The following is a 25368-nucleotide window of genomic DNA, read 5'->3' on the forward strand; positions in this document are numbered from 1 at the left end:
TTGCAGCCTGCGGCAGATTAGAGATTAGGAGGCCGGAAGGAAGCATATTTTCTCCCACAGAAGCAGATGAAGTGCATATGGACGGTTAGCAGAAGATGGTGGCGATGCTGGTGGGGGCGGTTTTGAGGGGCAGGCAGCCATATTGCATTGGTCACTTTTGTACAGTATCATGCTGGAGGTACACATTGGATGATTGGATGAATGAATGGATGGATGGATGGATGGATGGATGGGTGGATGGATGGATGGGTGGATGAATGGATGGATGAATGAATTAATGGGTAGAAGAATGAATGAATGATTGAATGAAGGGGGGAAAACAGAAATGCAACTATTATGAAAGTAATGAGCTTCAATGAAAATGTAGCCTGCTGTGTTTACAAGAGATGAGATATAACATGATAACATACATCAAAATCAAAATCAGGCAGTAGACATGAGACATAGTTCTCTATCAGTACTGTGTTTAAAGCTGCCAAATAAACACTGCTGTATGGATGCCATTTATTCTCTCTCTCTCTATCTCTCTCTTTCTCTCCCCCTCTCTGTCTGTGTCACTCTCTTTCTCTCTTCCTCTCTCTCTCTATCTCTCTCTTTCTCTCGTCATTGCCATCAGCTCTCCTCGATTCCGAGTCACACAGGCTTGTAAAGCCAGCTGTTTCCAATAACACGCTTCTCATAACGCATTTGCGGATGTAATCCGCCAGGATCTGACTTTTTAATGCTGCATTTTAAATGCAAAGACTTGTCATCTGTACCACGGAGGATGAGATTAGTTATCGCTATACACGTTGTGGAAACCCTTGTGAGTCAATCGACAATCCCCCCCCCTCAATTCCAGGGGAGGACACTCAAAGCGAATTTGAGTGGGCTTCCATTTTACACGAGAGACCCAGATGCTCGGCTTCCTCCCTCCACCTGCTGTAAGACGGACCTTGAGTTTTACCCTGAAATTTGATCACAATTACCCGTGCTGTGCTTCCTGTTACAGAGAGGGTTACGGGAGGGGGGCACTCTTGCACTAACTCACCAGTGCTCAGCACCATCAGGAGGGGTGAAGGGAGGGGAGATGGGGGGGGGGGGGGGCGACCTGCCGTCGCACTGGGTGAAGCCGAGGTCCATGTTGTGGCGCGTGAGGAAGGTGCTGCAGTCCAGAGGGAACTCCACGCTGGACGGGTGAGGAATGGGCTCACACAGCAGTGTCAGGTAGCCGCCCATAGGGGGCGCTGTGGCGCCCTGGGCCCTGAAGGGCTGCAGGTGCCCCGTGCAGTGGAGGACCTTACACAGGGGAAGCAAGGCAACAAATGAAGCCACAACAACATGAGTTAATGGACGTACAGTTTTACTGAAGAGGGACTCATTTACTGTGCAAAACATGTGACTCTGACATAGGTCAGGCTCTATGTGGTAAATGTAGCACTTGCTTTTGTGATGTGTGGAAGTGTCTGAATGTGTGTGTGTGTGTGTGTGTGTGTGTGTGTGTGTGTGAAACTGTGTGTCTGCGTCTCGCTCAGCGTCTCAGGGGGCATATTTAGTCTCGCTGCATCTCAGGGGGCATATTTACAGGTTAGGGGCAGACTGAGTAACTTGGCCCACATCCCAAATTTACTCTGTGTGTGTGTGTGTAAGTGTGTGTGTGTGTATGCCTGTGTGTATGTGTGTGTGTGTGTGTGTGTGTGTGTATATCTACCTTCCAAGAGGCAGACTTGATGTTGACCGTTCTTCCTCGGCTGGTCAGCGTGCTCTTCATCCTCAGGAAGAAGCTGCGCTCCGTCAGCCTCTCACTCCGGTGGTGGTGATTGTGGTGGTCTGTGGTGGTCATTGTGGTGGTGGTGGTGATTGTGGTGGTGGTGGTCTGTGGTAGTTGTGGTGGTCTGTGGTTGTGGTGGTGGTGGTCTGTAGGGGTGATTGTGGTGGTCTGTGGTGGTGATTGTGGTGGTCTGTGGTGGTGATTGTGGTGGTGGTCTGTGGTGGTTGTGGTGGTCTGTGGTGGTGGTTGTCTGTGGTGGTGGTGATTGTGGTGGTGGTCTGTGGTAGTTGTGGTGGTCTGTGGTTGTGGTGGTGGTGGTGGTCTGTAGTGGTGATTGTGGTGGTGGTGGTGATTGTGGTGGTCTGTGGTGGTCATTGTGGTGGTGGTGGTGATCGTGGTGGTGGTGGTCTGTGGTAGTTGTGGTGGTCTGTGGTTGTGGTGGTCTGTAGGGGTGATTGTGGTGGTCTGTGGTGGTGATTGTGGTGGTCTGTGGTGGTGATTGTGGTGGTGGTCTGTGGTGGTTGTGGTGGTCTGTGGTGGCGGTGGTCTGTTCGAGTCCGAGTCCGACCCGGGTCAAATTCCCGATCCCACCCCATATCTCTCTCCCATTCGCTTCATGTCACTCTCTTCAATGTCCTGTCTAAAATGCAAGGCAAAAAGCCAAGCCAAAAAAAAAAAAACTTTAAAAAGAAGAAAGAAAAGAGTGTTTTTGGAAAGGAGCGCCCGTGGCTCATCTCATTAAAAAAGGCGAAGTGTTATCCTGAGAAGGTGATGTTGCGGGGGACAGAGAGAGAGAGAGAGAGCTCTGTGTGAACTCGTTGCACAAGTCTCTCCCTAAAACCATGGAAACAATAGCAGACTTTTGTATGAGTTTGGAGGCTAATGGCTGGAATAAAAATAAGCCAAACCTGATTTATTTCCCCTCTCTCTTCTAAAGCGCTTTGTTATTCTCTCAAGCAATTCAATGACCTCTTATTCCGATCTCTCTCTCTCTCTTTCTCCTTTTCTCTCTCTCTCTCTCATCTCCGTGGGTATTCTAGATAATGGTGTTGACCGATCCGGAGTTTGAGAGCAGCGTGCTCATCAGCTCGGACGAGGGGGCCAGCTACCAGAAGTACCGCCTGAGCTTCTACGTCCTGAGCCTGCTCTTCCACCCTGCGCAGGAGGACTGGGCCTTGGCCTACAGCCACGAGCAGAAGGTGAGAGACCCCCATGGAGCTGGCCGGCGCACACAGATTAGCCTCCTTTCAATTAAGACCACTTACTCACTCACACACTCACTCACTTACTTACACTAACACACACACACACACACTTACCCCCTCAAAGGTCTTCTTCTGGCACGGAATTGAAAGACCCAGAGTGGTTCTGAGTGGAGGCTTTTCTCAGAGGATGGAACTTTGTTTAGTAATGAGGTGTATGACGCACATTTTCTGGAGCAGCACACATCGTTTAAATACATTTTCTTTTCCAAGAATTTCTAAAAAAACAAACAAAAAACAGAACAGTGTATCATGTGTCATGTGTACCGTACTCAATTAATATGGCAGTGGTCGGTTGAATGGCACTTGACAATGTTCTGTTGAATGTCGACTTGAAAAGAAATCTTAAAAAAAAAAAAAAAAGCTTCCCACAGGTGACTGATTTCTTTTCTGAGGTTGAAGAGGAAACATTCACTGAACATTCACACACAGCCAATTTCCATGGGTCACTTCAAGTACAAAAAGTTCCTAGGACTTAAAAACTGAATCACTAAGCAGTAGCATTGCAGCATTAAGTTGTACGTAGTGTATAAGCCAACAAGAAAGGCTGTCGAGCCCTTTGCTGCATATCAGTCCCTTTAAGAAAATCCACACGCGTGCCCCTTGAAGTCCTTGTCTGTCCATATCAGGCCTGTCATAGCGTTGCATCATGCACTTGTGACTTCAGCCGTTTGGCTTTGTGCGGTGAGTGACAGCTTCAGCCGACCTTTAGCACCTCCCTTATGCCCCGTCTCCCCTCTCATGCCCATCCCCCACGCATGACCTTTGCCCCCTGCGGCTGGAGACACCCACGAGCAGCAGCAGCAGCGGTGGCGGCAGCGGCGATGGCGATGGTGGCGGTAGCAGCTTCTGCACGCTGGTCACATCCCACCTGGAGAGTGACGGTTCTGGGTAGGGGACCCCGATGTAGTGCTGACCCCCCAATCTGCCTGTCACGGAGATGGATGGACAGATGGCTTGTGGTGTGTGTGTGTGCGAGAGTGAGTGTGAGTCTGTGTCTGTGTGCAGGGGTGTGTGTGTGTGTGTGTGTGAGAGAGTGTGTCTGTGTGCAGGGGTGTGTGTGTGTGTGTGTGTGTGTGTGTGTGTGTGTGTGTGTGTGTGTGTGTGTGAGAGAGAGTGTGTCTGTGTGCAGGTGTGTGTGTGTGTGTGTGTGTGTGTGTGTGTGTGTGTGTGTGTGTGTGAGAGAGTGTGTCTGTGTGCAGGTGTGTGTGACCTCTTCTAAGGGATGCTTCACAGGAGCTTTTGATACCCTTTCCAACCTCTCTTCCACCGCCTTGCTCCTGGCACTGAGAATATATCAGAGACCGAGCTGATACAGTCATGTGGAAGTGTGTGTGTGTGTGTGTGTGTGTGTGTGTGTGTGTGTGTGTGTGTGTGTGTGTGTGTGGAGAAAGAGAGAGAGTCACTTGCAAGGCCCCCCGTGGGGAGTCTCCCCTGACATCAGGCTGCCGACAATCCATTACAGGAGCTAAGCCGGAGCTCAGGCGAGCTTTGGGGCCAGTGACTCTACCGATCCTGCCCTGGAGGATTTCACCATCTGGTGAAAGATCCACTGGGAATAGGACCTTCCTCATGAAGAGCACAGACTCTTCCTATAATATTCCTTTTCATTATTTTAATGTTATAGTATTTCAGAATTGCAGTCGTTATGCTGTAGACTTATACTGTACACTAAAGAGAGTCAACGGTAAGGAACATGATGGGGAAAACATTAAAGTTATGGAAAGAGCGGCTGAACCGAAATAGTCAGACAAAGTACAGTTATGATAAATTTATGCTCTTTATTTCCCTGTCTGCCTATTCTCTCTCTCTCTCTCTCTTTCTCTCTCTCTCTCTCTCTCGCTCTCTTTCTCTCTCTCTTTCTCTCTCACTCTCTTTCGCATTCTTTCTCTGTGCATTTTGACAAAATTTGGTTGCTGAGCAACGCTGTGAGGTAAGTCGTGACTTGTCATCCAGGTGCCGGTCTGATCTTTAGTCTAGCAGAGTGGGTGGATTTCGCCCTCTGAGTTCTTCGAAAACAACCCAAAAGGAGTTTTAATTACACAAAGTAATCCTGTGACACTATTTCAAAACCAAGTAAATTCACAGCCGTCAGCTCAGAAGAGATATATTACCCCAAGTAAGACAGAGCAGACAAACAAAAAGAGCATGAGCTCTCCAAAATAATCACTGTAATAATAGCTTTTGGAGAAGGGTCCTCTGACAGGAGGAAGTTATAGCAAACAAACAAGCAATGAATATTAACTCCCCAGTCCTAATAACGAAAGCAAAAGTGCACAGCGTTCAGCGTGGGTTGTCTATGCCTTTCAACATCCCCACAAAATCTTACCCTCCCCAGGTTCTTCATTTGTCTGCTCCCTGTCTGTCTCTCTCTCTCTCTCTCTCTCTCTCTCATTCTACTATGTCTCTCTCTCTCTCTCTCTCTCTCTCTCTCATTCTACTCTCTCCGCTCCGAGCGGCCCTACACTACCCTATCCAGGTCAGCGCGTGTCTGGAGGAATCCACCGTTATTTCGAGCGATGAATCATGGGGGTGACCTCGCGCAACCCCAGCCAGCCTTGGCCGTGTTTTGTGGACGCTCAGCAGCAGCGAGGTGTCATCACTCATTTGCTTCATCGCCCGAGCTCTCGGACCCCTATTGCATGCTACAGCGAAGGATGGCGGCAGCCACGGCAATGGAAGGATATAGTTCGATAGTAATAGATTGGACAGTTATCAAGGAAAAGGAAGGTAGAAGATAAGACAAAAAAGCAAGTATGTATATATATATATATATATATATATATATATATATATATATATATATATATATATATATATACATATATATATATATGGAAATTAAGAGACCACTGCACATTTGAGTGACATTCAAATGAGTTGACAGTCATATTCAAATTTGCAGTGGTCTCTTAATTTTGAATATGACCATGAACTCATTTGAATGTCACTCAGCAACCGAAGGATGACATCAGAATACATGCAGTGTATACATACAAGTTAATTATTTCAAAGAGTACCTGAAGGGGTAGTATATGCACTATTCTCAATTAAATATAGGGTTGAAAGGATTTCTAAATCATAGTATTCTTTGTCGGAATTGGGGTTGTATATATATATATATATATATATATATATATATATATATATATATATATATATATATATATATATATATATATACTTGCTTTTTTGTTTTCTATTTTGCTTTTCCTTGATAACTGTCCAGAGTACCTGAAGGGTGGTATAAAGTAGGATAGTGTCTCAAGAGGCCTTGCTTCATGGTCATTTGACTGGCAATTAGGGTAACTTGACAGGGAGGCTCTGACTAAACAGAAACAGCCTCAGATGTGGAAAGAGCCTCAGGTCACAGAGTTATTCATGGGTGAAATGGTAAAGAAATGTTAAATAGATAAAGAGGTACTGCAGATAACTGAGCCTGTTCCGTTCCTCTGTTCGGTTTTGGAGGAGATTTTAATGACGTTGGCTTTCGGTCTGAGCTGTCTGTCTGATGTTGAGGTTGCCATCTCCATGGAGACATTGAACGACAAAAACACCATACTCCAGGCTTCAGGGGGAAAAAAGTGAAAATTGAGTATTAACTATTACTATTAACTATTAACTATCGACAGTGATTTTCAAAAGGAGTATGGAATAAATAAAGTTACCGTAACGAGTGGTCTTTGATGATACCCACACACATAATCGTCCACGTACAACATGTGTCTATTATTTTTGATTCCTTCTGTTCTTTTACTCTTTCTCTTAGTCTTACTCGTCCCTCAGATTCACTCACTCTGTCTCCACTGACTGTCCGTCCAGTGGGAATCAAAGACAGAAGCGTGTATAATCTACCGTTTACAATGGACAGCGATTGCGGACATTCTCTGTATACAGTACATTGGTTCACTGTAGATCTGAACCAATCTGGCAGACTGCAGATAACTGAGCCTTTTCCGTTCCTCTGTTCGGTTTTGGAGGAGATTTGTATGGCTTCGGCGTTCGGTCTGAGCTCTCTGTCTGAGATTGAGGTTGCATTTTCATGGAGACATTGAACGACAAAAACACCATACTCCAGGCTTCAGGGGGAAAAAAGTGAAAATTGAGTATCAAATATCGATCATGATTTTCAAAAGGAATATGGAATAAATAACATTACCGTAACGAGTGGTCTTTGATAATACCCACACACATAGTCGTCCATGTAGGACATTAAAAATAATGTGTCTATTATTTTTGATCTGTCCATTCTGTCTGCCTGGGGCCCATGATACAGAGCAGCACCTCACATCATGTGTCAGCCTTTTTGACCTCATATACAGTACCACGTGTAGTCTGAAAATGCAGCTGTACAAAGATAGATAAATGGATACATATATACTGTAGATAGATACAGCAAATAGATAGATAGATTAGATAGAAGGCTGTTTAGCCTTCATGTGTATATTATGCGCCATACAACTCCATGAGGCATATGTGTCAGAACCTGTCTAAAATTGTTACAGTTGAGTGACAGCAGCCGGTTACTCTGGAGCCATCCTGCACGGCCTGATTGATCAAGCTCCCTTCAATTTACTGCCACTGCATCCATCTTACACCCCATGTGACTAACATAACTTTGTTCCCCACCACGTTAACACACACACACACACACACACACACACTCAAACTGACACTCACTCTCTCACACACACACACAAGCGCACACACACACATGCTCACACTGACACACACACACACACACACACACACACACACACACACACACACACTCAAACTGACACTCACTCTCTCACACACACACACAATGAAAAGCCAATAATGTGTCTGTCTGGGCCACCCTCCCTTTTCATCGACTGCGCTGCACGCGTGGCAACACCTGTCGAGTCCTCATATGGAAAATGTCAACACGCAACGCTCCCCATTCATCAGACGGGGGCCACTGCGGCGCACTCCCTGATGGGCAAGACTTAGACGAGATGCTTTTAAACGACCACATCCCATTTCTCCCCCTTCTTTCTACTGTGTCCGCTATTCATTTCGAGACGCTGGGCATATGCAGACACTTGTGCGGTCATTAGGACGGGAGGGGATTGGCCTGTAATCAGACTTTTGGAAAAGTAGGAGACGGGAGGGGGGTGGCTTCGAGACGTCAATTTGGACAGCTCGGGCTTTTTTTTTCCACTGTAATAATAGCGTCTAACAGTCAATTTTTGATTGACGTCCATGACTGAGAGCTCTCTCTCTCTCTCTCTCCCCCTCTCTATCCCTCTCCCTCTCTCTCTCTCTCTCTCCCTCTCTCTCTCTCTTTCATCTTTCAGAACAATCACAGCAGCCATGGAATGAAACAATGGAAATCTTTAACAGATTGCTCTATCTGCTGCACATAGAATGTTCGATGGTTACAACTGTTGCAATCATGCAAACTTTGGAAGGCATTCTCGGTTGTTGTTTCAAAGCAACCGCACTTGCTGCCTCGCTCCCCAGTTAGATATCTTAAAAGGCAGCAGTTTTACCCCTTTCAAACACACCCCATGTGTCACATTGGCACTTGTGTTGTTCAGTTCTGATTGGTCTACAGAGACAAAGAAAATCACACATTTGAACTTCTCCGATTGATGATAGCATGTTGGAGAGGAAACTAATGTTTTGGTTTCACAATCATGTAAGTATCGATGGTTCCCATGGCTGATTGACCATTACTTGTCTAACAGATTGATTCAGATTCACAGTGAAACGAACGGCAAATGTACTGTATGCAATATACAGAGAATGTCCGCAATCGTGGTCCATTGCAAACGGTAGACGATACTCGCTTCTGTCTTTGACTCCCACTCGACGGACACTAGAGAGACTCTCTGATGTGATGATGGGTGCCCTCATCTTACAGAAAGGCACTTGTAAAAGGGTGTGTGTGTGTGGGGGGGGGTGGGGGGTGGGGGTGTGGAAGTCTGTAGAAGATAGAGTCCCGTGGCGTTTGAACAATTACCAGCACATAGCTTGGACGCAGTGGGTGGGGAGGGGGGGGGGGGGGGGGGCGGGGGGTGTTTTCCGATTTGATTTTGTGTGGTGTTCAGGATGAAATATCATGAGGGAACAGAGTGAGTGAATCAGAGGTAAGAATTATGGGCCAGACTCAGAGGACTGGGCACGCACCAAAGCAGATGGACAAGAGAGAGCTTTTTGTTACCATGTAACAGTAGCGACAGTATATGTTGTTTCTGTTGACAAAACAGCAGATGGAGCAAGACTACAGAAGTGAAGTGTCTAGTGTGAGGGTATCACACACACACACACACACACACACACACACACACACACACACACACACACACACACACAGATCATTTACAAAAGATGGAAAGAAATACAAAAATATTTTAAAAAATATTTTCTATCGACAGAATGCTTGGTATCCTTATTTATTTAATTTGTAAAATGAAAAAATAAAAAATAAAATCACACAACATGACTGTCAAAAACCTCTTCTATCCGCTTGAGTTGGTATGGAATTGACTTTAATATACCCTTGTGACTTAGTTGAATTCTATTGGAGTTGAGTGGTGCTGTTTGGAATTCAGACCTGTCTCTATAGGCTGTGATATTTCTCCTCTGTAGTGTAACCTTTCACATGCTCTGTGTTTTTTTACTTGGCCACAGATCTTAAAGGTGGGAGCTGCCAGTTACCCTATGTCCTTGTGCATAGCAACTGTCAGATCTCCCTTACTCTTTCTTTCTTTCTCTCTCTCCCTCACTCTCTGTCTGTCTCTCTCCCTCCCTCTTTCTCTCTCTCTGAATGGACTACTCTAAGAGACGAGTGATGTGAGAGATGTATTGAATCAAAATAATAGTAAATGCAGGTTACAGGGTAAATCGCAAATCGTGATTTCTACCCCTAAACTTTGACCCTGGCTCTCTCCATCTTCCTAGTATTGCACCCATAGACATAATATACATAGACGCCGCATCGACCGCTACTCCCTACTAGCGCTGACGAGACGTGGGGCCGCCATCTTGGATCGGTCATCCACTCCACTCAGTGTAATCTGAGCTTGGTAAAATTATAACTCAAACCGGCTCCTCAACATGTGTGTTAGATCCAATCCCTACTAGATTCCTCAAAAAAGTATGATAGCTTAGCTCCCTTTATTCTCAAGGTAATAAATACCTCATTAGAAACAGGTATATTTCCAACTGCTTTTAAAACCGCTGTTGTGAAACCTTTACTTAAAAAGTCAAATCTTGACCATACCAATCTGAGCAACTACAGGCCTATATCAAATCTACCGTTCCTGAGCAAAGTACTTGAAAAAGTTGTTTGTAATCAGTTAAATACCTTCCTCAACGAAAACAGTATCCTTGAAAAAGTCCAATCAGGTTTTAGATCAAATCACAGCACAGAAACGGCTCTAGTAAAAATAGTCAATGATCTCAGACTGGCTACTGACTCAAACAAAGTCTCAATCCTTATTCTTCTGGATTTGAGTGCGGCATTTGACACCATTGATCATACCATCCTAATTCACCGCCTTGCGAAGTGGGTGGGTCTCTCTGATAATGCTCTAAACTGGTTTCAAACCTACATTACTGGCAGAGATTTTTATATCAGTCTAGGAGATCATGTATCTGAAAAACATGACTTGCATTTTGGTGTGGCCCAGGGCAGCTGCCTTGGTCCCCTGCTATTTTCCCTATATCTGCTTCCATTGGGAAACGTCATAAGTCAGCATAATGTAAACTTCCACAGCTACGCAGATGATACCCAATTGTATATTTCTGTGGAGCCAACTAACCCAGATGGCCTTTGCTCCCTCACTGCATGCCTAACCTCCATTAATCAGTGGATGAGCAAAACTTTTTTGAAACTAAATGATGACAAAACAGAGGTACTTTTGGTTGGACCAAAACTAAAGCGAGATATTGTTCTTAGTAATCTGGGGAACTTGGCGCACCAGGTCAAACCAAAAGTAACAAGCCTCGGTGTCATCTTAGATGCAGAGTTAAGTTTTAAGCCCCATATCAGTAGTTACTCAGACAGCCTATTTCCACTTGAGAAACATTGCCAAAGTGCGGCCCTTTTTAACTCAACAAGATGCAGAAAAACTAATTCACGCCTTTATCACTAGCAGGTTAGACTACTGCAATGCACTTTTCACTGGTCTTCCCAAAAAACATCTAAAGAAATTGGCACTCATACAGAACTCTGCGGCTAGACTTTTAACTAAGACTAAGAAGAGAGAACACATCACCCCTGTGTTGGCTGAACTGCACTGGCTCCCTATTTCCTATAGAATTGATTTTAAGATTATGTTAATTACTTACAAAGCTCTGAATGGCATAGCACCTTCATATATCTCTGAGCTTTTAATATCTTATCAACCACAAAGGAAACTTAGATCATCCAATTCTAATCTTTTAATCGTACCCAAAGTGCTCCACAAACAAAGTGGAGAAGCTGCTTTTATCCATTATGCCCCCAAACTATGGAACACCCTGCCTCTGTACATCAAGCAGGCAAGTTCAGTAAATATTTTTAAAAAAGATCTGAAAACATACCTGTACAGGAAAGCTTTTAGTTAACTCATCTTATCCTGTAGACTACTTTTTCAGATTATTCTACATCTGCTGCTATTGGAGGGCGCAGCCAGCCAGAAGCAGATGGGCTCCCCCTATTAAGTCAGGTTCTGCTCAAGGTTTCTTCCTGGAATATGGGAGTTTTTCCTTGCCACAGTTGCCATATGGCGTGCTTGTGGGGGGTAAGAGGGTTAAGGCTGCCAGTCTTATGACATGTCATTTTCTATATTTTTTATATGTTGCTGAGTGGATCATAAACGGCCCCTAGCAATGAAGAAAAGTGATTGATAATTGACTGACTGACTATTATTGTGTTACATGCTTCAAATGTAAAGCACTTTGAGCTGCATTCTGTGTATGAAAGGTGCTATACAAATAAAGCTTATTATTATTATTATTATTATTATCTCTTTGGCTGGTGCAATGAGCTGTCAGCGCATTAAATTAATCATACTGAATACCGAACAGATTTTCACGCGGGTTTTTTTGCTGCAAAGGTCATGCATGTAGCTATGATACAGGCCACATTGTTTGAAAATACAAAATACAACCAATAGTACGGTAATGTTAAATCTTACTTGTGAAAAGTAAATCCCCCGAGTATGGTCCGCCGATTTGAGCAGGAACATGCTGCACAGCGCTGTCATCTTGTGTTTTCTGCTGCAACGCAACGAGGAGTATGACCGGTCCAAGATGGCGGACGCATTTCTTGTTTCCAGCAGCCAATGCGGCGTCTATGTATATTATGTTTATGATTGCACCTATTGTCACTTCATTCAAATATTTTCTTTCAGACAATCAGTGTTCGCCTAGAAATCTAGACGCACCCTAGCGGCAGCAAATGTAATTCACAGTCAGGGTAGTCTAGCAACTCTCCGTTGGCTTGCGAGCTGGAAAAAACAAACTTCTGTCAGGCCAATCACATCGTGTATAGAGTCGGTGGACGGGCTTAGCATACTGACGGCAGAGTTGCGATGGTTACGCGTGAATTCCCTGCTACTTGAAAACAAAGAAGATGGATGCTGCTGCTGGCGAACAGCGCGACTCGAATTAAGCTTTTGGCAAGCAAAACGTTTGCAAAAGTTTGATCAACTAGCCAACTGGCTCCGCTGGTGGGAAAACGCATGGGACTCATGAGTTGTTAAGGTTATTCTATTGCAATTTGAAAGACAACCGTTTATCCCGCCCCTCGGATTGAGCACTGCCAACAGTGAGTTCCCAGACCCTACATCTTGATGTGGGTCTGGCTCGTCAGGCTAAATCAGTGTTTCTTTTTGTCCAAAAAATAACCCCCCCTCCCGGAGATTATTCTGTCTCGCCTCTGAAATATGACAGAGTAAATAGAACCCATTTGAGCTTTTGCTTATGCCCGTGAGCTAAGCCTGCACTGACGACGACCTGACACATTCCAATTTGTTCCTCCTTTATGTCGTTCCTTCTGTTTTATGTTTTTTTCTCTCTCTCTCTCTATCTTTTGCCTCTGTACGTGACTGTCTGTTCCTGCGTGTGAAGACAAGGCTGACATTTACTTTTTCAAAGCCGGGATCGGCCGCATGTCACTTGGTGTCCACTTGGCGTGTCTTCGGGGTTGTCAAAAAATGTGGACTTTTTGACGGGTTTTCTTGGTACGGGGTTGGAGTAGGGTGGGTGGAGGGTGGAAGGGGTTTCTGCTCACCAGGTCTGCTCACCTGCTCAGTAAAATTGCTACCCTCTCCAGTGTGAAGTATAAAAGAAACACACACACGCACACTCATGCAGGGGAAGGCAGGGAGTGATTGCACATGACAGCAAGGGTCAGAGAGAAAAGTGTGGAAAGAGAGAGTCGATGTGTATTTATCTGTGTTTGAAGTTGCAGACAAGGAGTATTGGTTTCTCCTTAATCTCTGTGGGACAGATGGGATTGCTTTTGCTGCAAAAGCCGTCCTTGCAGACAGAGACGCCTGAGACTCCCTGTTCAAGTTTATTTACCTAAGTGTCAATTACAGTTTTTGGTCAGCAGGTTTTTTAGTGAGGCTGAACCAATGGAAAGGATTGCAGATGACAAGTTGTGTTGTTGTGGGAGCGTACCTATGTTCCCCGGGTCCTATGTTCCCCGCTTTGTATGGGACCGGGGAACATAGGACCCTAACCCTAACCCAACCCGTTGTGGTGCTGTGGTGCACAACTCAGCATCTGAGCACCTGAGCATCTTAGCAAGAGCACTAAAAAAACAGTATCTTACCAGTGACTTTTGAGCGTTTGTGATGGTTGAGTTTGTCTGAGGAGATGTTAATCAGTATTAAAACAATCTTATCACTTAGCAACAATGACAAAAAACAAACATTATCTTAGCATTCTTGACATGGGAAGGACTGTGGTAGGCTATCAAATCCAGAAGAAACTAGAAAGATCTAGCTATGACAGTAAGTTAATAAAAGCTGTTTAAACAGTTCATTTTTCTGCGGAATCTTTGAGTAAATACCTGACATGTGTTTGTAAGACACCTATACGCAATTATATGTCAAAGAACACAATGAATCTTTCTGGCTTTTATTTACAATATCCTTCACTCTGTTTGTGTAGGCTCTGTTGCTTTGTTGTAGGCTCTGTTGACATCATAAAAATAATAGAACTGGAACATTCCTTTGAAATAGGAATATCCTTTAGTATTTTAGTACCCTGGAAACTTCAGAGTTCTCGCAAGAGCACAATTTGAATTGTCTCTGCGAGACACTCTGGCAATGAGTAACGATGCACGTTACTTTTGCTACTTGTTTCGCGGGGAGCCAATCACATCGGTGTATCTGCTGGTATCTGAGGTGAGCTAAACAGATGAAAGTCGTAGTGTTATCCAATTGCGTCAAAGTCCGGAATCAGTCAGTACACATTGGTCGTATTGTGTTATCCAATTGCGTGCAGTGAGATTTTCAAATGCACGCTTGGTGCTGCCTTTCGAGTTGGCCCATTACATTATTCGTGGCCAGACCCTTAATCTTTCTACATTACCAGGGTCTGGAATCTCCAGGCTAGTATTTTAGTGCTAAGGGAAAAAAAAAGCTGTAAAGTGCAACTTGACTTCACTTTGACACTGCATGCATGGGATGTAAAATATTAAAAGCCTTCTACTTGCTTGGTAGTCAGCGAACAATAATCATGTTGGACAGCCCTTAAGCTTGATATCAGAAAAGAAAATCCCCAACAGAACGAGCGTCACCACTTCTCCGAAATCATCCTCATTGTGTGCGCTGAGTGAATGTGGGGCAGACTGTATTGATTACTGTATTTTTAGCGCCTCAATCATATGGCTTGGACACAGAATAAGGTGTTTTTGCACCTAACAGCAAATAGCATTCAGCCATTTTAATGTAAAGCAGAGCCTTTATTATTAGAACAGATAACGATCAGCATCGATCATCGGAGCCACAGGACTAAATGCTGTTGGATGTGGGGACCAGGGCTTGAAAACGAAATTATTTTTCAAACGTTCCGTTCCGAACGGTTCAGGTAGGCCTATGTTTAACGTTTTCGTTCTTGCATGCGTTCCGCCACCAACATATCGGTCCTGAACCGGTTCGGAATGCAAAATATCGTTCGTTCTTAGTTCCGGCAGTGTTTGGCGGGCCTATCAAGTCTATTTTTGTAGACTTTACCTTAGAATAGACGTAGGCTACTCATTTCCCCTTGATTTAGCCTATACCGTAGCTATGCCCAAAAATAATAAATCACACAGGCGGCATCCAAAAACATTCAGATGGGCTATCCATCCCATAGCCTACAGACTTACTGTAGGCCTAACCTATGCCTATAAATAATTTATTTATCAAAAATATTTCTGGATATGTGCTAAACTCCTTACCTGGTTGTAGCCTAAGTTTTATCCATATGGAGATCTTCAAAGGCTTGCGCTATAATTCCAACCCTGTTTATAAACGAACCTGTCTGTTGCTGACAAGGCCTATCTCAAATTTCCCGTTTAACTCTTCTACATAGAATAGGCTATAATTGCGCAAACATTTCAAATCCCGACAAGGCGTGGACAGGCAAAATAGGCTATTACGCATAGGCTACAAACAATTTCCAAATCAGTTTCAGTAGCCTACGCTACGAGCTGGCCTAAGATCCGAAGTGGCAGACGGTTAGGTTACATTACAACAGCAAGACAAAATATATACATTTGGACTAAAGGTCCATTTATTTATTTATTTTTTTCAAACGGCAGAAATCAAATTATTAGGCTGTTATATAGAGAACGGAAAAAAAAAAACGTTATTAACCGGTTTTGTGGATTTCAGAATAACGTTTCTGTTCCGGAACAGTTGAAGACCATTTTGTTTTTGTTTCCGTTTCCGCTCCTCGTAAAATTCCGTTCGTTTTCGTTTTTCGTTTTCGTTCCTTGAACCGATTCGGAGCCCTGGTGGGGACGCATGTGTTGGATGTGGGGACGCATGTGTTGGATGTGGGGACGCATGTGTTGGATGTGGGGTGTTATAGTTCCAATGACACATTGAATTGTTAAAAAATGTGAAATGGGTTGGTTAGGTAGATGGGGGCAGCCGTGGCCTACTTGTTAGCACTTCGGACTTGTAACCAACCGCAGGGTTGCCGGTTCGAACCCCGACCAGTAAGCACGGCTGAAGTGCCCTTGAGCAAGGCACCTAACCCCTCACTGCTCCCCGAGCGCCGCTGTTGTTGCAGGCAGCCGGGATTAGTTCACTGTGTGCTGAGTGTGTTTCACTAATTCACGAATTGGGATAAATGCAGAGACCAAATTTCCCTCACAGGATCAAAAGAGTATATATACTTACTTATACTTATACTTATACTTAGATAGATAAAGGAAAGTAGATGAGGAGTATATATATTTATATGTATAAATATATATGATACATCAAAGATTGGTACTGAGTGGCAGTATTGAAACTATTGGTTGTAGAGCAGAGTAGTGGGTATATGCAGCATGCTGATCGAGTTACTATTAACATGCCTGGACAACATTTTGCAGCATTTCCATTTCAAAAAGGTCTCGGCGAAACACAGCACACAGTAATTGGGTTCACATCCTTTGGTTTTTAATGTGTTTCCGCTGCTCCGCAGAACCCCCGAGGTAAATCCAGTTCGGGCGGGTTTGGAGTGGGCCCACCTCTCCACCGCACCCCTGCCCCGCAACATTAGGAGTGGTTTCAGGACAACAAAAGTCATTTACTAATTGGGGTGTGAAATCGCAGGGATTTCAAACCATTAGGAAATGCCATAGCACAAAGAAGGAAAGGATTAAAGATTTATAGTTTAAAGAAGTGCTGTGCTGCCAGTAAGGAGAAGAAAAAAAAAAAACCTGGATGTAATTTTCATCACTTCTCTCCACTGCCCCCCTCGACTACCACCTCCCCCACCCTGTTCTCTCACTCTCTCTCTCTCTCTCTCTCTCTCTACAGTACATCCTTCCACCTTCTTCTGCCTCACATCCCTCCACTGTCCCTCAACAATTCACTCTAATGACGGTGACTTGCGCAGAACATCATAAATCTCAGCCCCTAGTGAAAGTGACTGTCTCATCAACCAAGGTGCCGCGCTAGGCAACCGCCAGTGCCAGAGCTCGACACTGCCCCGTGGGCACCTGTTCAAATGCAATCTGCCCCTCCCGATCACCTAGTGCCTGTTCATCATATGCATGTTTCTTAACGATGGCCCTGATGCTCGCATGTGTGTTCGTTACTGCTGGCGTTGTTGTTGTCTCTGCTGGTAGCCGAGAGTTAGTTTGATTATCCGCAGCGCATGACGGATGGTGACGAGCGAGCTGAGCTGACAGGGCTCTTTTCGACTCCCTGCCTTAATTCGGTTTGCCTCGCGCCAAGAGGCCCGTGTTTTCCACGAAATGTAGCAGCAGGACTCGTTTTTTTTTTTTTTTTTTTTTTTTTTTTACCTCCTCGACCGATGCAGGTGTCACCTTGATGATGGGAATAAGGTTACTGGGGAGAGAGCTTCCTGTCGGTGGAGTCAGCAGAGCTCGGAATGTCTTTAACATTTAGCCGCGCTCGTCAAATTCCGGCCATAAAACGCCTGTAGTATTAGACTCGAGAAAAGGCTTTGTAATATTAGCGCCGCTCTCAGCGTAAGCTCTTTATAGTACTTTTTTTTTTTTTGTTGGCTTTAAAACTTCTCGTTCATCGAATAGGACTAGTTTCCTCGATAACATTTCAGTCAGACAGAACTTTGAGAGATGCCACTCTCCACTTAGTACAAATTGTGGGGGAGAAAAAAAAAAAAGCTCTCTGACAAAAAAAAAAAGGTCACCCCCAGACATTTTTCGAACAGTGAAGTGTATCGAGAAGCTTAACAGTCAAGGAGAGCGTGTCAGCAGCACCCAGAGCTGAGGGAGCCCCTACGAAGCCGAGGGAGATATATGAGCCGATAGTTATTCATAGACCAGCTGTAATCGGGTGCAGACTTGTGGAAAGCGCTTGAAGGGCATCATAGGAAGGGAGCAGAACACTCCGGAGGAGTTAGTTTCTCGAGGTTTTCGTGTAGGCCATACAGAACAGGTGCTCCCACACCTGGCTTAGTTCACCTCGCCTGTCGCCCGAGAGATTAAGGGTATTAACTGTCTGGGGAGGCAGTCTGGGAAATGGAATGCTCACTTGAGGGAGAAGAAGAAGGGAGAAAAAAGAAAAAAAAAGCAAGTGGAGCAAAATCTCGCAACTACACCTGATCGACCGTGTGACGGGCGTGGCTGGGGGACTCAGGAGAGGAATTTGGCCTCACCTCGCCCATTGTGTGTCTCACTTTTTTAATTAGTGTATAGTCACACTCCCCATATGTTTCTTTTGTTACTCTTTTGTTTCGGTTTTTCGCCCCACTCTGTTTATGGTGGCATTCGACACATTCCAACCCTCTGTCAAGGAGCCAGAACAAAATGGAGCACGTATTTATTGTCACAATTCTGCTGCAAACCAGATCTCTAGAGAAGCCATGAAAAAGGAAAACCGAAAGCATTATTCTGAATGGTGTAGACGTTTTTGCTGCAATCGAGACGAGTCCCCACAGTCAATATGCAAAGCATTGTTCGACTTAATCCTTCCCTGCCTAATGATGCAAATATATGCGAGTAATTATTTCCGACACACAATGCTAACTGCTGTAAACCATGTCATGGGGTTAAGGGGTGTGTGTGGTTGTGTATTAGTTGGGAGGGCTGTTTGGTTGAGTGGTGGTTGGGGATTGGAGTGTTGGACAGCCCAGTCAGATACGTTGGGCGAGTAGAGACATGTTCTTGAGTGATTTCTTTCCAAACCGTTGACTTGATGTAAGGAACATTAGCATTTGTATTAGCGGTGGAGGTAATAGTAGCTGATGCGCCGCTATCGGTGCGTTTGGCTTGGATCAGCCTGAGAACAGGAGAGGCACTCGTCCAGATTAGCCGCTTGTAATGCACTACGTGGCTAATAGCTCCACTGTCATCAGTGAATGCTCAATCCCTCGCACTTCGCTTACAGGATCAGCTGCTGTTGCCTAATCCCCCTGTGACATCTCTCTCTCCCTCTCTCTCTCTCCCTCTCTCTCTATTCCTCCATCCTCTCTCTCTCACACACTTTCTTTTTTTCACTACACGCACCTTTCGTTTCATTCTTACATTATCATCAAAATTCCCTCCGTAGGAAGTCTGTGCAGGTTATGTAAAGGTGTTAACTGAACTGAAGGGTCAGACTGTGTGTGTGTGTGTGTGTGTATGCGTGTGTGTGTGTGTGTGTGTGTCTGTGCGTGCGTGTGTGTGTGTGTATGTGCGTGTGTGTGTGTGTATGTGCGTGTGTGTGTGTGTATGCGCGCGCGCGCGTGTGTGTGTGTGTGTGTGTGTGCGTGCATGTGCCAGTAATAGAGTTACATCTGTACTTTTTTCTCTCCAGGTGTTTAATGCTTGTATGACTGTACTTGTTAGAGGTGTGTGCATCCTGTACTGTACTACCTCAGTAGAGTAGGTTCTGTGTGTGTGTGTGTGTGTGTGTATGTGTATGTGTGTGTGATCATACTGTAACGTTTCACACAAAATGCCAGTATTTTGTTATCTTGTTTAGTATGCAAGCAAAAAAACAGCATTAGAACACCGTGGCCCGGTGCATGGGCACTCTGATGATTGACAGCCGGTCGCTACAATACATAGGTTTGTGTAGTTGTGTGTGTCTGTGTGTGTGTTTGTGTGTGTTTGTGTGTTATCTTAAATTAAGGTGAGATTGTGTGCAAAGATGTGTAGTTTTGTTTATATGTGTTAATGTGTATGTGTGTGTGTGTGTATGTGTTATCGTGTGTGTGTATGTGGTGTGTGTGTATGTGTGTGTGTATGTGGTGTGTGTGTGTGTGCGTGTGGCTGCTGCTGCTGCAGTGCATTTCTCAGCTGGCTGCTTCTCTCTCTCTTTCTCCCTTTATCCCTCCCTCTCTCTCTTCCTCCCTCCCTCTCCGTCTCTCTCTCCCTCTCCAGATGGCAGGTATCTTTAGTGCTGGTCCCCTCTCATCACTACTTCCCCGCTGCCAGGTCCATCCCATCACGCCTCACTGCGCCTATCTCTCTCCTCTCCTCCTCCTCTCCTCCCCTTCTTTTTCCTCCAACACCTTTCTCCCTCTCTCCCCAGCCGCGACCCATATCAGCTCCTAATCCGTGACACACTCTCCCCGTCAAAGCAGTGAGGGGCACCTATTAGCCCCCGCCAAATATTTATAAGCTCTAATAGTGTCGCGGGCCCTTTGTTTGCGCGGGGCGCCGTATGTATTTTACATAATAATTGCCCGCATAGCTAAGAGGGGAACAATTGTCGTTACAATTAATTATTGAAATGAAAAATATTTGCTCAGTAATAAATGAAAAAAAAACACGACACCCCGGGGTGGATTTTTTGGTTATTTTTGGAGAGGTGGGGGGTAGAGTGTATGTGTGTAATCAAATATTCATTTATTAATGGAAATCAACATGTTTAGAAGAGAAAATAGCCTTGTGAAAAATTCTCTGAGTCGTGCATAAACACACAAACACGAAAAACAGTCAACACCCACAACAGAACACAGAACAGTAACACTTTACTTGAACCCAGTATTCATGACGCATTTAAAACGCATTTATAAAGATATATAAAATATTTATGCTCCTTCAAAATGACTCCCAAGTGTGTAAGTATTAATACATAGTAACAACTGCACTATAATGTTTTAGTGTAAAACCTTAGAGCTTGAAGTGGTACAATACTTAAAGGGGAGATCCAGTGTAAAATGGATTTTGGACATGCTTGATAACGAGTTCGAACATTCGTTGGGGAGCAAAAAAAAAAGCTAATCCGCAGCATTCTAAACTAGCCTGTTTTTAGCCGATGCTTCCAAAATGCTAACACTAGTAGTGGTCTGGCATTTCTCATGGTAAAAAGATTGCTAATTTTAAACCATTTATGAGGCTCAAAGTAGCTCAACACTTCTTTGGTAGTATAATGAGGGTCCTAACATATAAAACAAGGCATTGACAACTTTGTAAATGTACAGATAGTTTATTAAAAAGGACTATACGGACAATACCTTGAGTCATTTGCCGATTGACGCCATCTTAAAATTAAGTCCCTACAACATAGATCTCGTGTTTTGATGAAAGTAAATGGGAAGTAGCTACAAGTGTCGGGTTACTTTCAGCATCGTAATGGTTTAAATTTGTCAATCTTTTTAGAAATGCGCTATCTCTACCAGTACTAGCATTTTAGAAGCATAGGCTGAAAACAGAATAGTTCAGAATGCATCAGATTAGCGTTTTTTTCTCCCCAACGAACGTTTGCCTTGTCAAATGCTGTTCATTTACCAAATGCTCTTTAAGTGGATTGAGATAACAGCTGCCGAGGTGTCCCGATATACAGAATTAATGAACAAGGTGGAGGCAAAGAACTCGTGAAGTTTCCTCTGTCAAGTTCATCCATTCTGTATGTTTGGACACCTTGAAGGGGTTTTTCCTGCTTAAGGCCAATTTACACCATCTGTTTTTAAAATACGTATCAGTCACCTGCCTGTCGTCTGTCTATTTTCAGCGATATAATCAAATTAAAATCAATGTAGCAATTTACACCAGCAGTGCTGATCGCTCATATTACAGCCGGCATGTTTTTAAGCTTCACTTCTGTTGTCAGACTATAAAGCCTACAATACAAAACTGAGAGGCTGTGCTAATTTGCGTTTTACTCACACCTACAGTACATCTTGCATTGTTTATTATGGTTGTTAAAGTTACCATTTAAAGACAGTTGACATGGAACAGTGATGAAACTTTTTTTTCTCTTTCATACTGTAGGTGTTCTAACATACAGAATTAAGGGCTTATAAGTGCTATAACATCATAGTGCATAGTGCAGTGATTTCTGTAAATAGTTATATGGGCTCATGTGATATGCTTTTGGTGCATTAATGTGTGTTTATGCTGCTCAATGGATACTGAGTGTGAAGTGTTCTGCCATGGCCGCGATAAGGACAGGAGCAGAGAAAGGTAAACAAACAGTAGCCGTGGAGACAGGGCGATATCACTGGTGTACCTCGACTCCACCCGACCATATAAAAGGACTTAGCCGGCGTGACAAGCTCCACTAGTAGTAATGCTATTGTGGATTCATCAGGATTCACTAACGCAGAGACTACAGTACAGCGGCTAACATTATGAAAGCTCTTCATGCTGCTGTATTAGACTGGCGTTACCATACATGTGTTGTCAGCTGATGTCAAATGACTTGTCAATGTCATGTCACTATTGTTGGTAATTATCATGGCAGCTCTCTGAGTTTTTTAAGCCAAAGCAGCTTAATGTCACCTAGTAAGTCACCTTATTGCACGGCACAGGGTCATGACAATTGCATATGACATTTGCCATTACACGTTTTATGAAGCGAGGTTTGTGTAAAGTGTTACTAAAATAACATTCCATAGTTCGGTACGTGCTAACAATGTTATCTTGTTATGCTACTGTCACTACCGTTCCCAATCGTACGAGTCCATTCAGCTCTACTGAGGGTGCTGCTTTTAGGATACCTCGGATGGAGGGGCAGTTATTTGTGTGCGCTTTAGTGTGGGTGATTTGGGGGGCATGGGTTGAACTTCATGGGTGTTTGTGTGTGTGTGTGTCTGTGTGTGTGTTTGTGTGTGTGTGTGTGTGTGCTCGATGTGAATGGTTCACAGGGCCTAGAGGATAAAAAGTTTGTCTGCAGCTCTGTTTTGTAATTTGGGGCCTGTCAACACACCACCACACCAACCTCCATTTCCCCATGACAACTGCTACCAGTTGCAGCTGTAATCTCAGCCCTCGTGGGTCACTAGAGGTTGAGATCAAAGTTGGAAATTGTGTGTGTGTGTTTGTGTGTGTGTGTGTATGTGTGTGTGTGTGTGTGTGTGTGTGTATGTATGGGGTGGGGTGTGTGTGTGTGGGGGGGGGGGGGGGGGGGGGAGTTACATTATAATGTGGCAGTTGCTAGTGGAGTTCAAACTGTTAAATTGGCATGTTGTTGTTTGGCAGACTGTAGGCTATATAGTTCGCTGTTCCAATTTATTTATTTATTTTATTTTTGCTTTTGAAGAATTAGAAGGCCTGGTTTAATTGCATGTATACATTGATCTGTTGCATAATTATGGATCGCATGTGCCGTGGCTAAAATATTCTCTTTATTCTGTGATGTGTGTCTGTGTGTGTGTGTGTGTGTGTGTGTATTATTGCAGTGCTTGTGCAACTGATATTGAGGTCTCATCAAACACGCACACGCTCTCTTGCCATTTGCCTTCACTCAACCAAAAGCTCTTTCATTCATTTTTAATCTTTCAAAGATGCTGAATTACCGAAAAAGATGAAAACAAAAGAAAGAGCAAAACTGTATTTCAGTTCAAGGGTTGGTGTTGAGTTGGCACCTTGGAAAAAATGCAAGTATGCCTACACAGACTTTACCCATTTCTGTTGTATTGCATAATTATCCCTTGAGAAGAATATGTGTATGAAAATGTTGTGCATTTGCATGTGTCTGTGTGTATGATTGTGCGTGTTTGCATTTGTATTTGTGTCTGTCTGTCTTTGTCTGTGTGTGTGTGTGTGTGTGTGTGTGTGTGTGTGTGTGTGTGTGTGTGTGTGTTAGTGTGTCTATGTCTGTGTGTTCAATACAGTGCTGCTTGTTTGATTGGTGAATTCAAATACAGAATTCAAATGTGTTCAATACAGTGCTCCTTGTTTGAGCTCTGTTTGTGCATATTCATCAAAAGTGTGCTTGTATGTGCACTCCCTGAGATGATTTATAAACTGAATGTTGTGTGCACAAGTGTGTATTTATTTCATCTGTCAAAGTGTGCTTTTGCATTCTTGAGATGATTCAGTGTGTGTGTGTGTGTGTGTGTGTGTGTGTGCGTGCGTGCGTGTGCGTGTGCGTGCGTGCGTGCGTGCGTGTGTGTGTGTGCGTGCGTGTGTGTGTGTTTGTGCATAGCAGGGATGATTTAGAAACTGAGGGGGTGTGTGGGGGGGTGTATGCTGCTATGGGGATGTCACACTTATAAATATATGATATGAAAGTGAATTGCACGAGCCTCTTCACAGAGACACATTCTGACAGAGTAGGTTATGGCACACTGAGGGACCTGCTTTCTCTTCCTTTATATAAACTCCCAGATTACAGAGCAGTTCAAACAATCCAGATGGTACATTTGCATACACTTAAACATCTCTCTCTCTTTCTCTCTTTCTCTTTCTCCCTCTCTCTCTCTCTCTTTCTCTCTCCCTATATATCTCTCTATCTCTAGTCTCTCTTCTGGATTTTGTTTTTCAACCTGCAATGCTCCTTGGCTTTAAATAATATAAAAGCAAAAGCAAACACCTCCATAACTTTTGCTTTGCAGGGGACCGAGACATCTTGCTTTTTTTCCAAATCCAATTCATCCAATTTCCCTGTTATGTTGCACTACCACAGGAGGAATTCACGCTCGACTGGACCAGAAGTAACTCTCAGCTGTTGCTGTTACAATGGCAAAATCACTGGCAACACTAACTTGCCCCCTCTAGCTAGAAGCTATATAATTCTAAACTGCGGTATATTTCCTGCAAGTCAAAACTCTGTATCTTGAGAGAGATGAAAGGAAAATCAATGCACTCAGAGGAAACCAACTGACAGGGTTTAAAAGGCAGACTTGATATGCGTATGTACCTAATTGATCTATGCTTCATTCAGACAGCAAAAAAGAGTCAGAGGTTCCATTTCAAATGCTGGATATATATATATATATATATATGTGTGTGTGTGTGTGTGTGTGTGTGTGTGTGTGTGTGTCATTTCCAGAACAGGTGGGAAATACATTCCTGAAATGAGCTAAAATGATACAAAGGCAAGGCAAGACATCAGTTTTTCTTATATTGTTTTATGACTTTGCTTCGTATAAGATTCTGAAATGTCTGGTGGTGATGATTGCTTTCATTTTTTTTATTCCACACTGTAAAACACTATATATTCACTGTGTAACTTAATATTTTCTCATTCTCATATGCACTGTTCATTCACCAACAGCCAGAGGTCCCACCTTCAGGTAATAACGTCTTCCTGAAAACCCTCGGAGTCTTTCTTCGTGTCCGCTCATTAGTAGCTGTGAATTATGCGAGGTAACTGCTGCTGATGACGGCCCCGGAGCACAGTCTGAGTGACTCATCCTCTGACTAATTACTACCACCAGTCAAACAAATTTTGCCATCTGCCATAACACACAAGCCGAGACTGTTGGGCTCGGGGGACAGTGCAGAGCTCGGAGACCCAAGAACAAGAAAAGGAGACGAGAAACTGA

The 25368-nt window shown here is 44.0% G+C and overlaps 1 protein-coding gene across 3 annotated transcripts in view; it reads left to right on the forward strand.

The window, feature by feature from the left end:
- sorcs3 (sortilin related VPS10 domain containing receptor 3) overlaps window positions 1-25368 on the forward strand; it is a 211801-nt gene that overhangs the window by 118651 nt on the left and 67782 nt on the right. For all 3 annotated transcript variants that reach the window (XM_042105498.1, XM_042105500.1, XM_042105497.1), the window contains exon 4: window positions 2791-2949. In XM_042105498.1, the coding sequence (XP_041961432.1) occupies window positions 2791-2949 (159 nt within the window). The remainder of the gene's footprint in view (window positions 1-2790; window positions 2950-25368) is intronic.

The sequence above is a fragment of the Alosa sapidissima genome, chromosome 9, assembly GCF_018492685.1.
Source record: "Alosa sapidissima isolate fAloSap1 chromosome 9, fAloSap1.pri, whole genome shotgun sequence".
In the NCBI taxonomy this organism is placed as follows: domain Eukaryota; kingdom Metazoa; phylum Chordata; class Actinopteri; order Clupeiformes; family Clupeidae; genus Alosa; species Alosa sapidissima.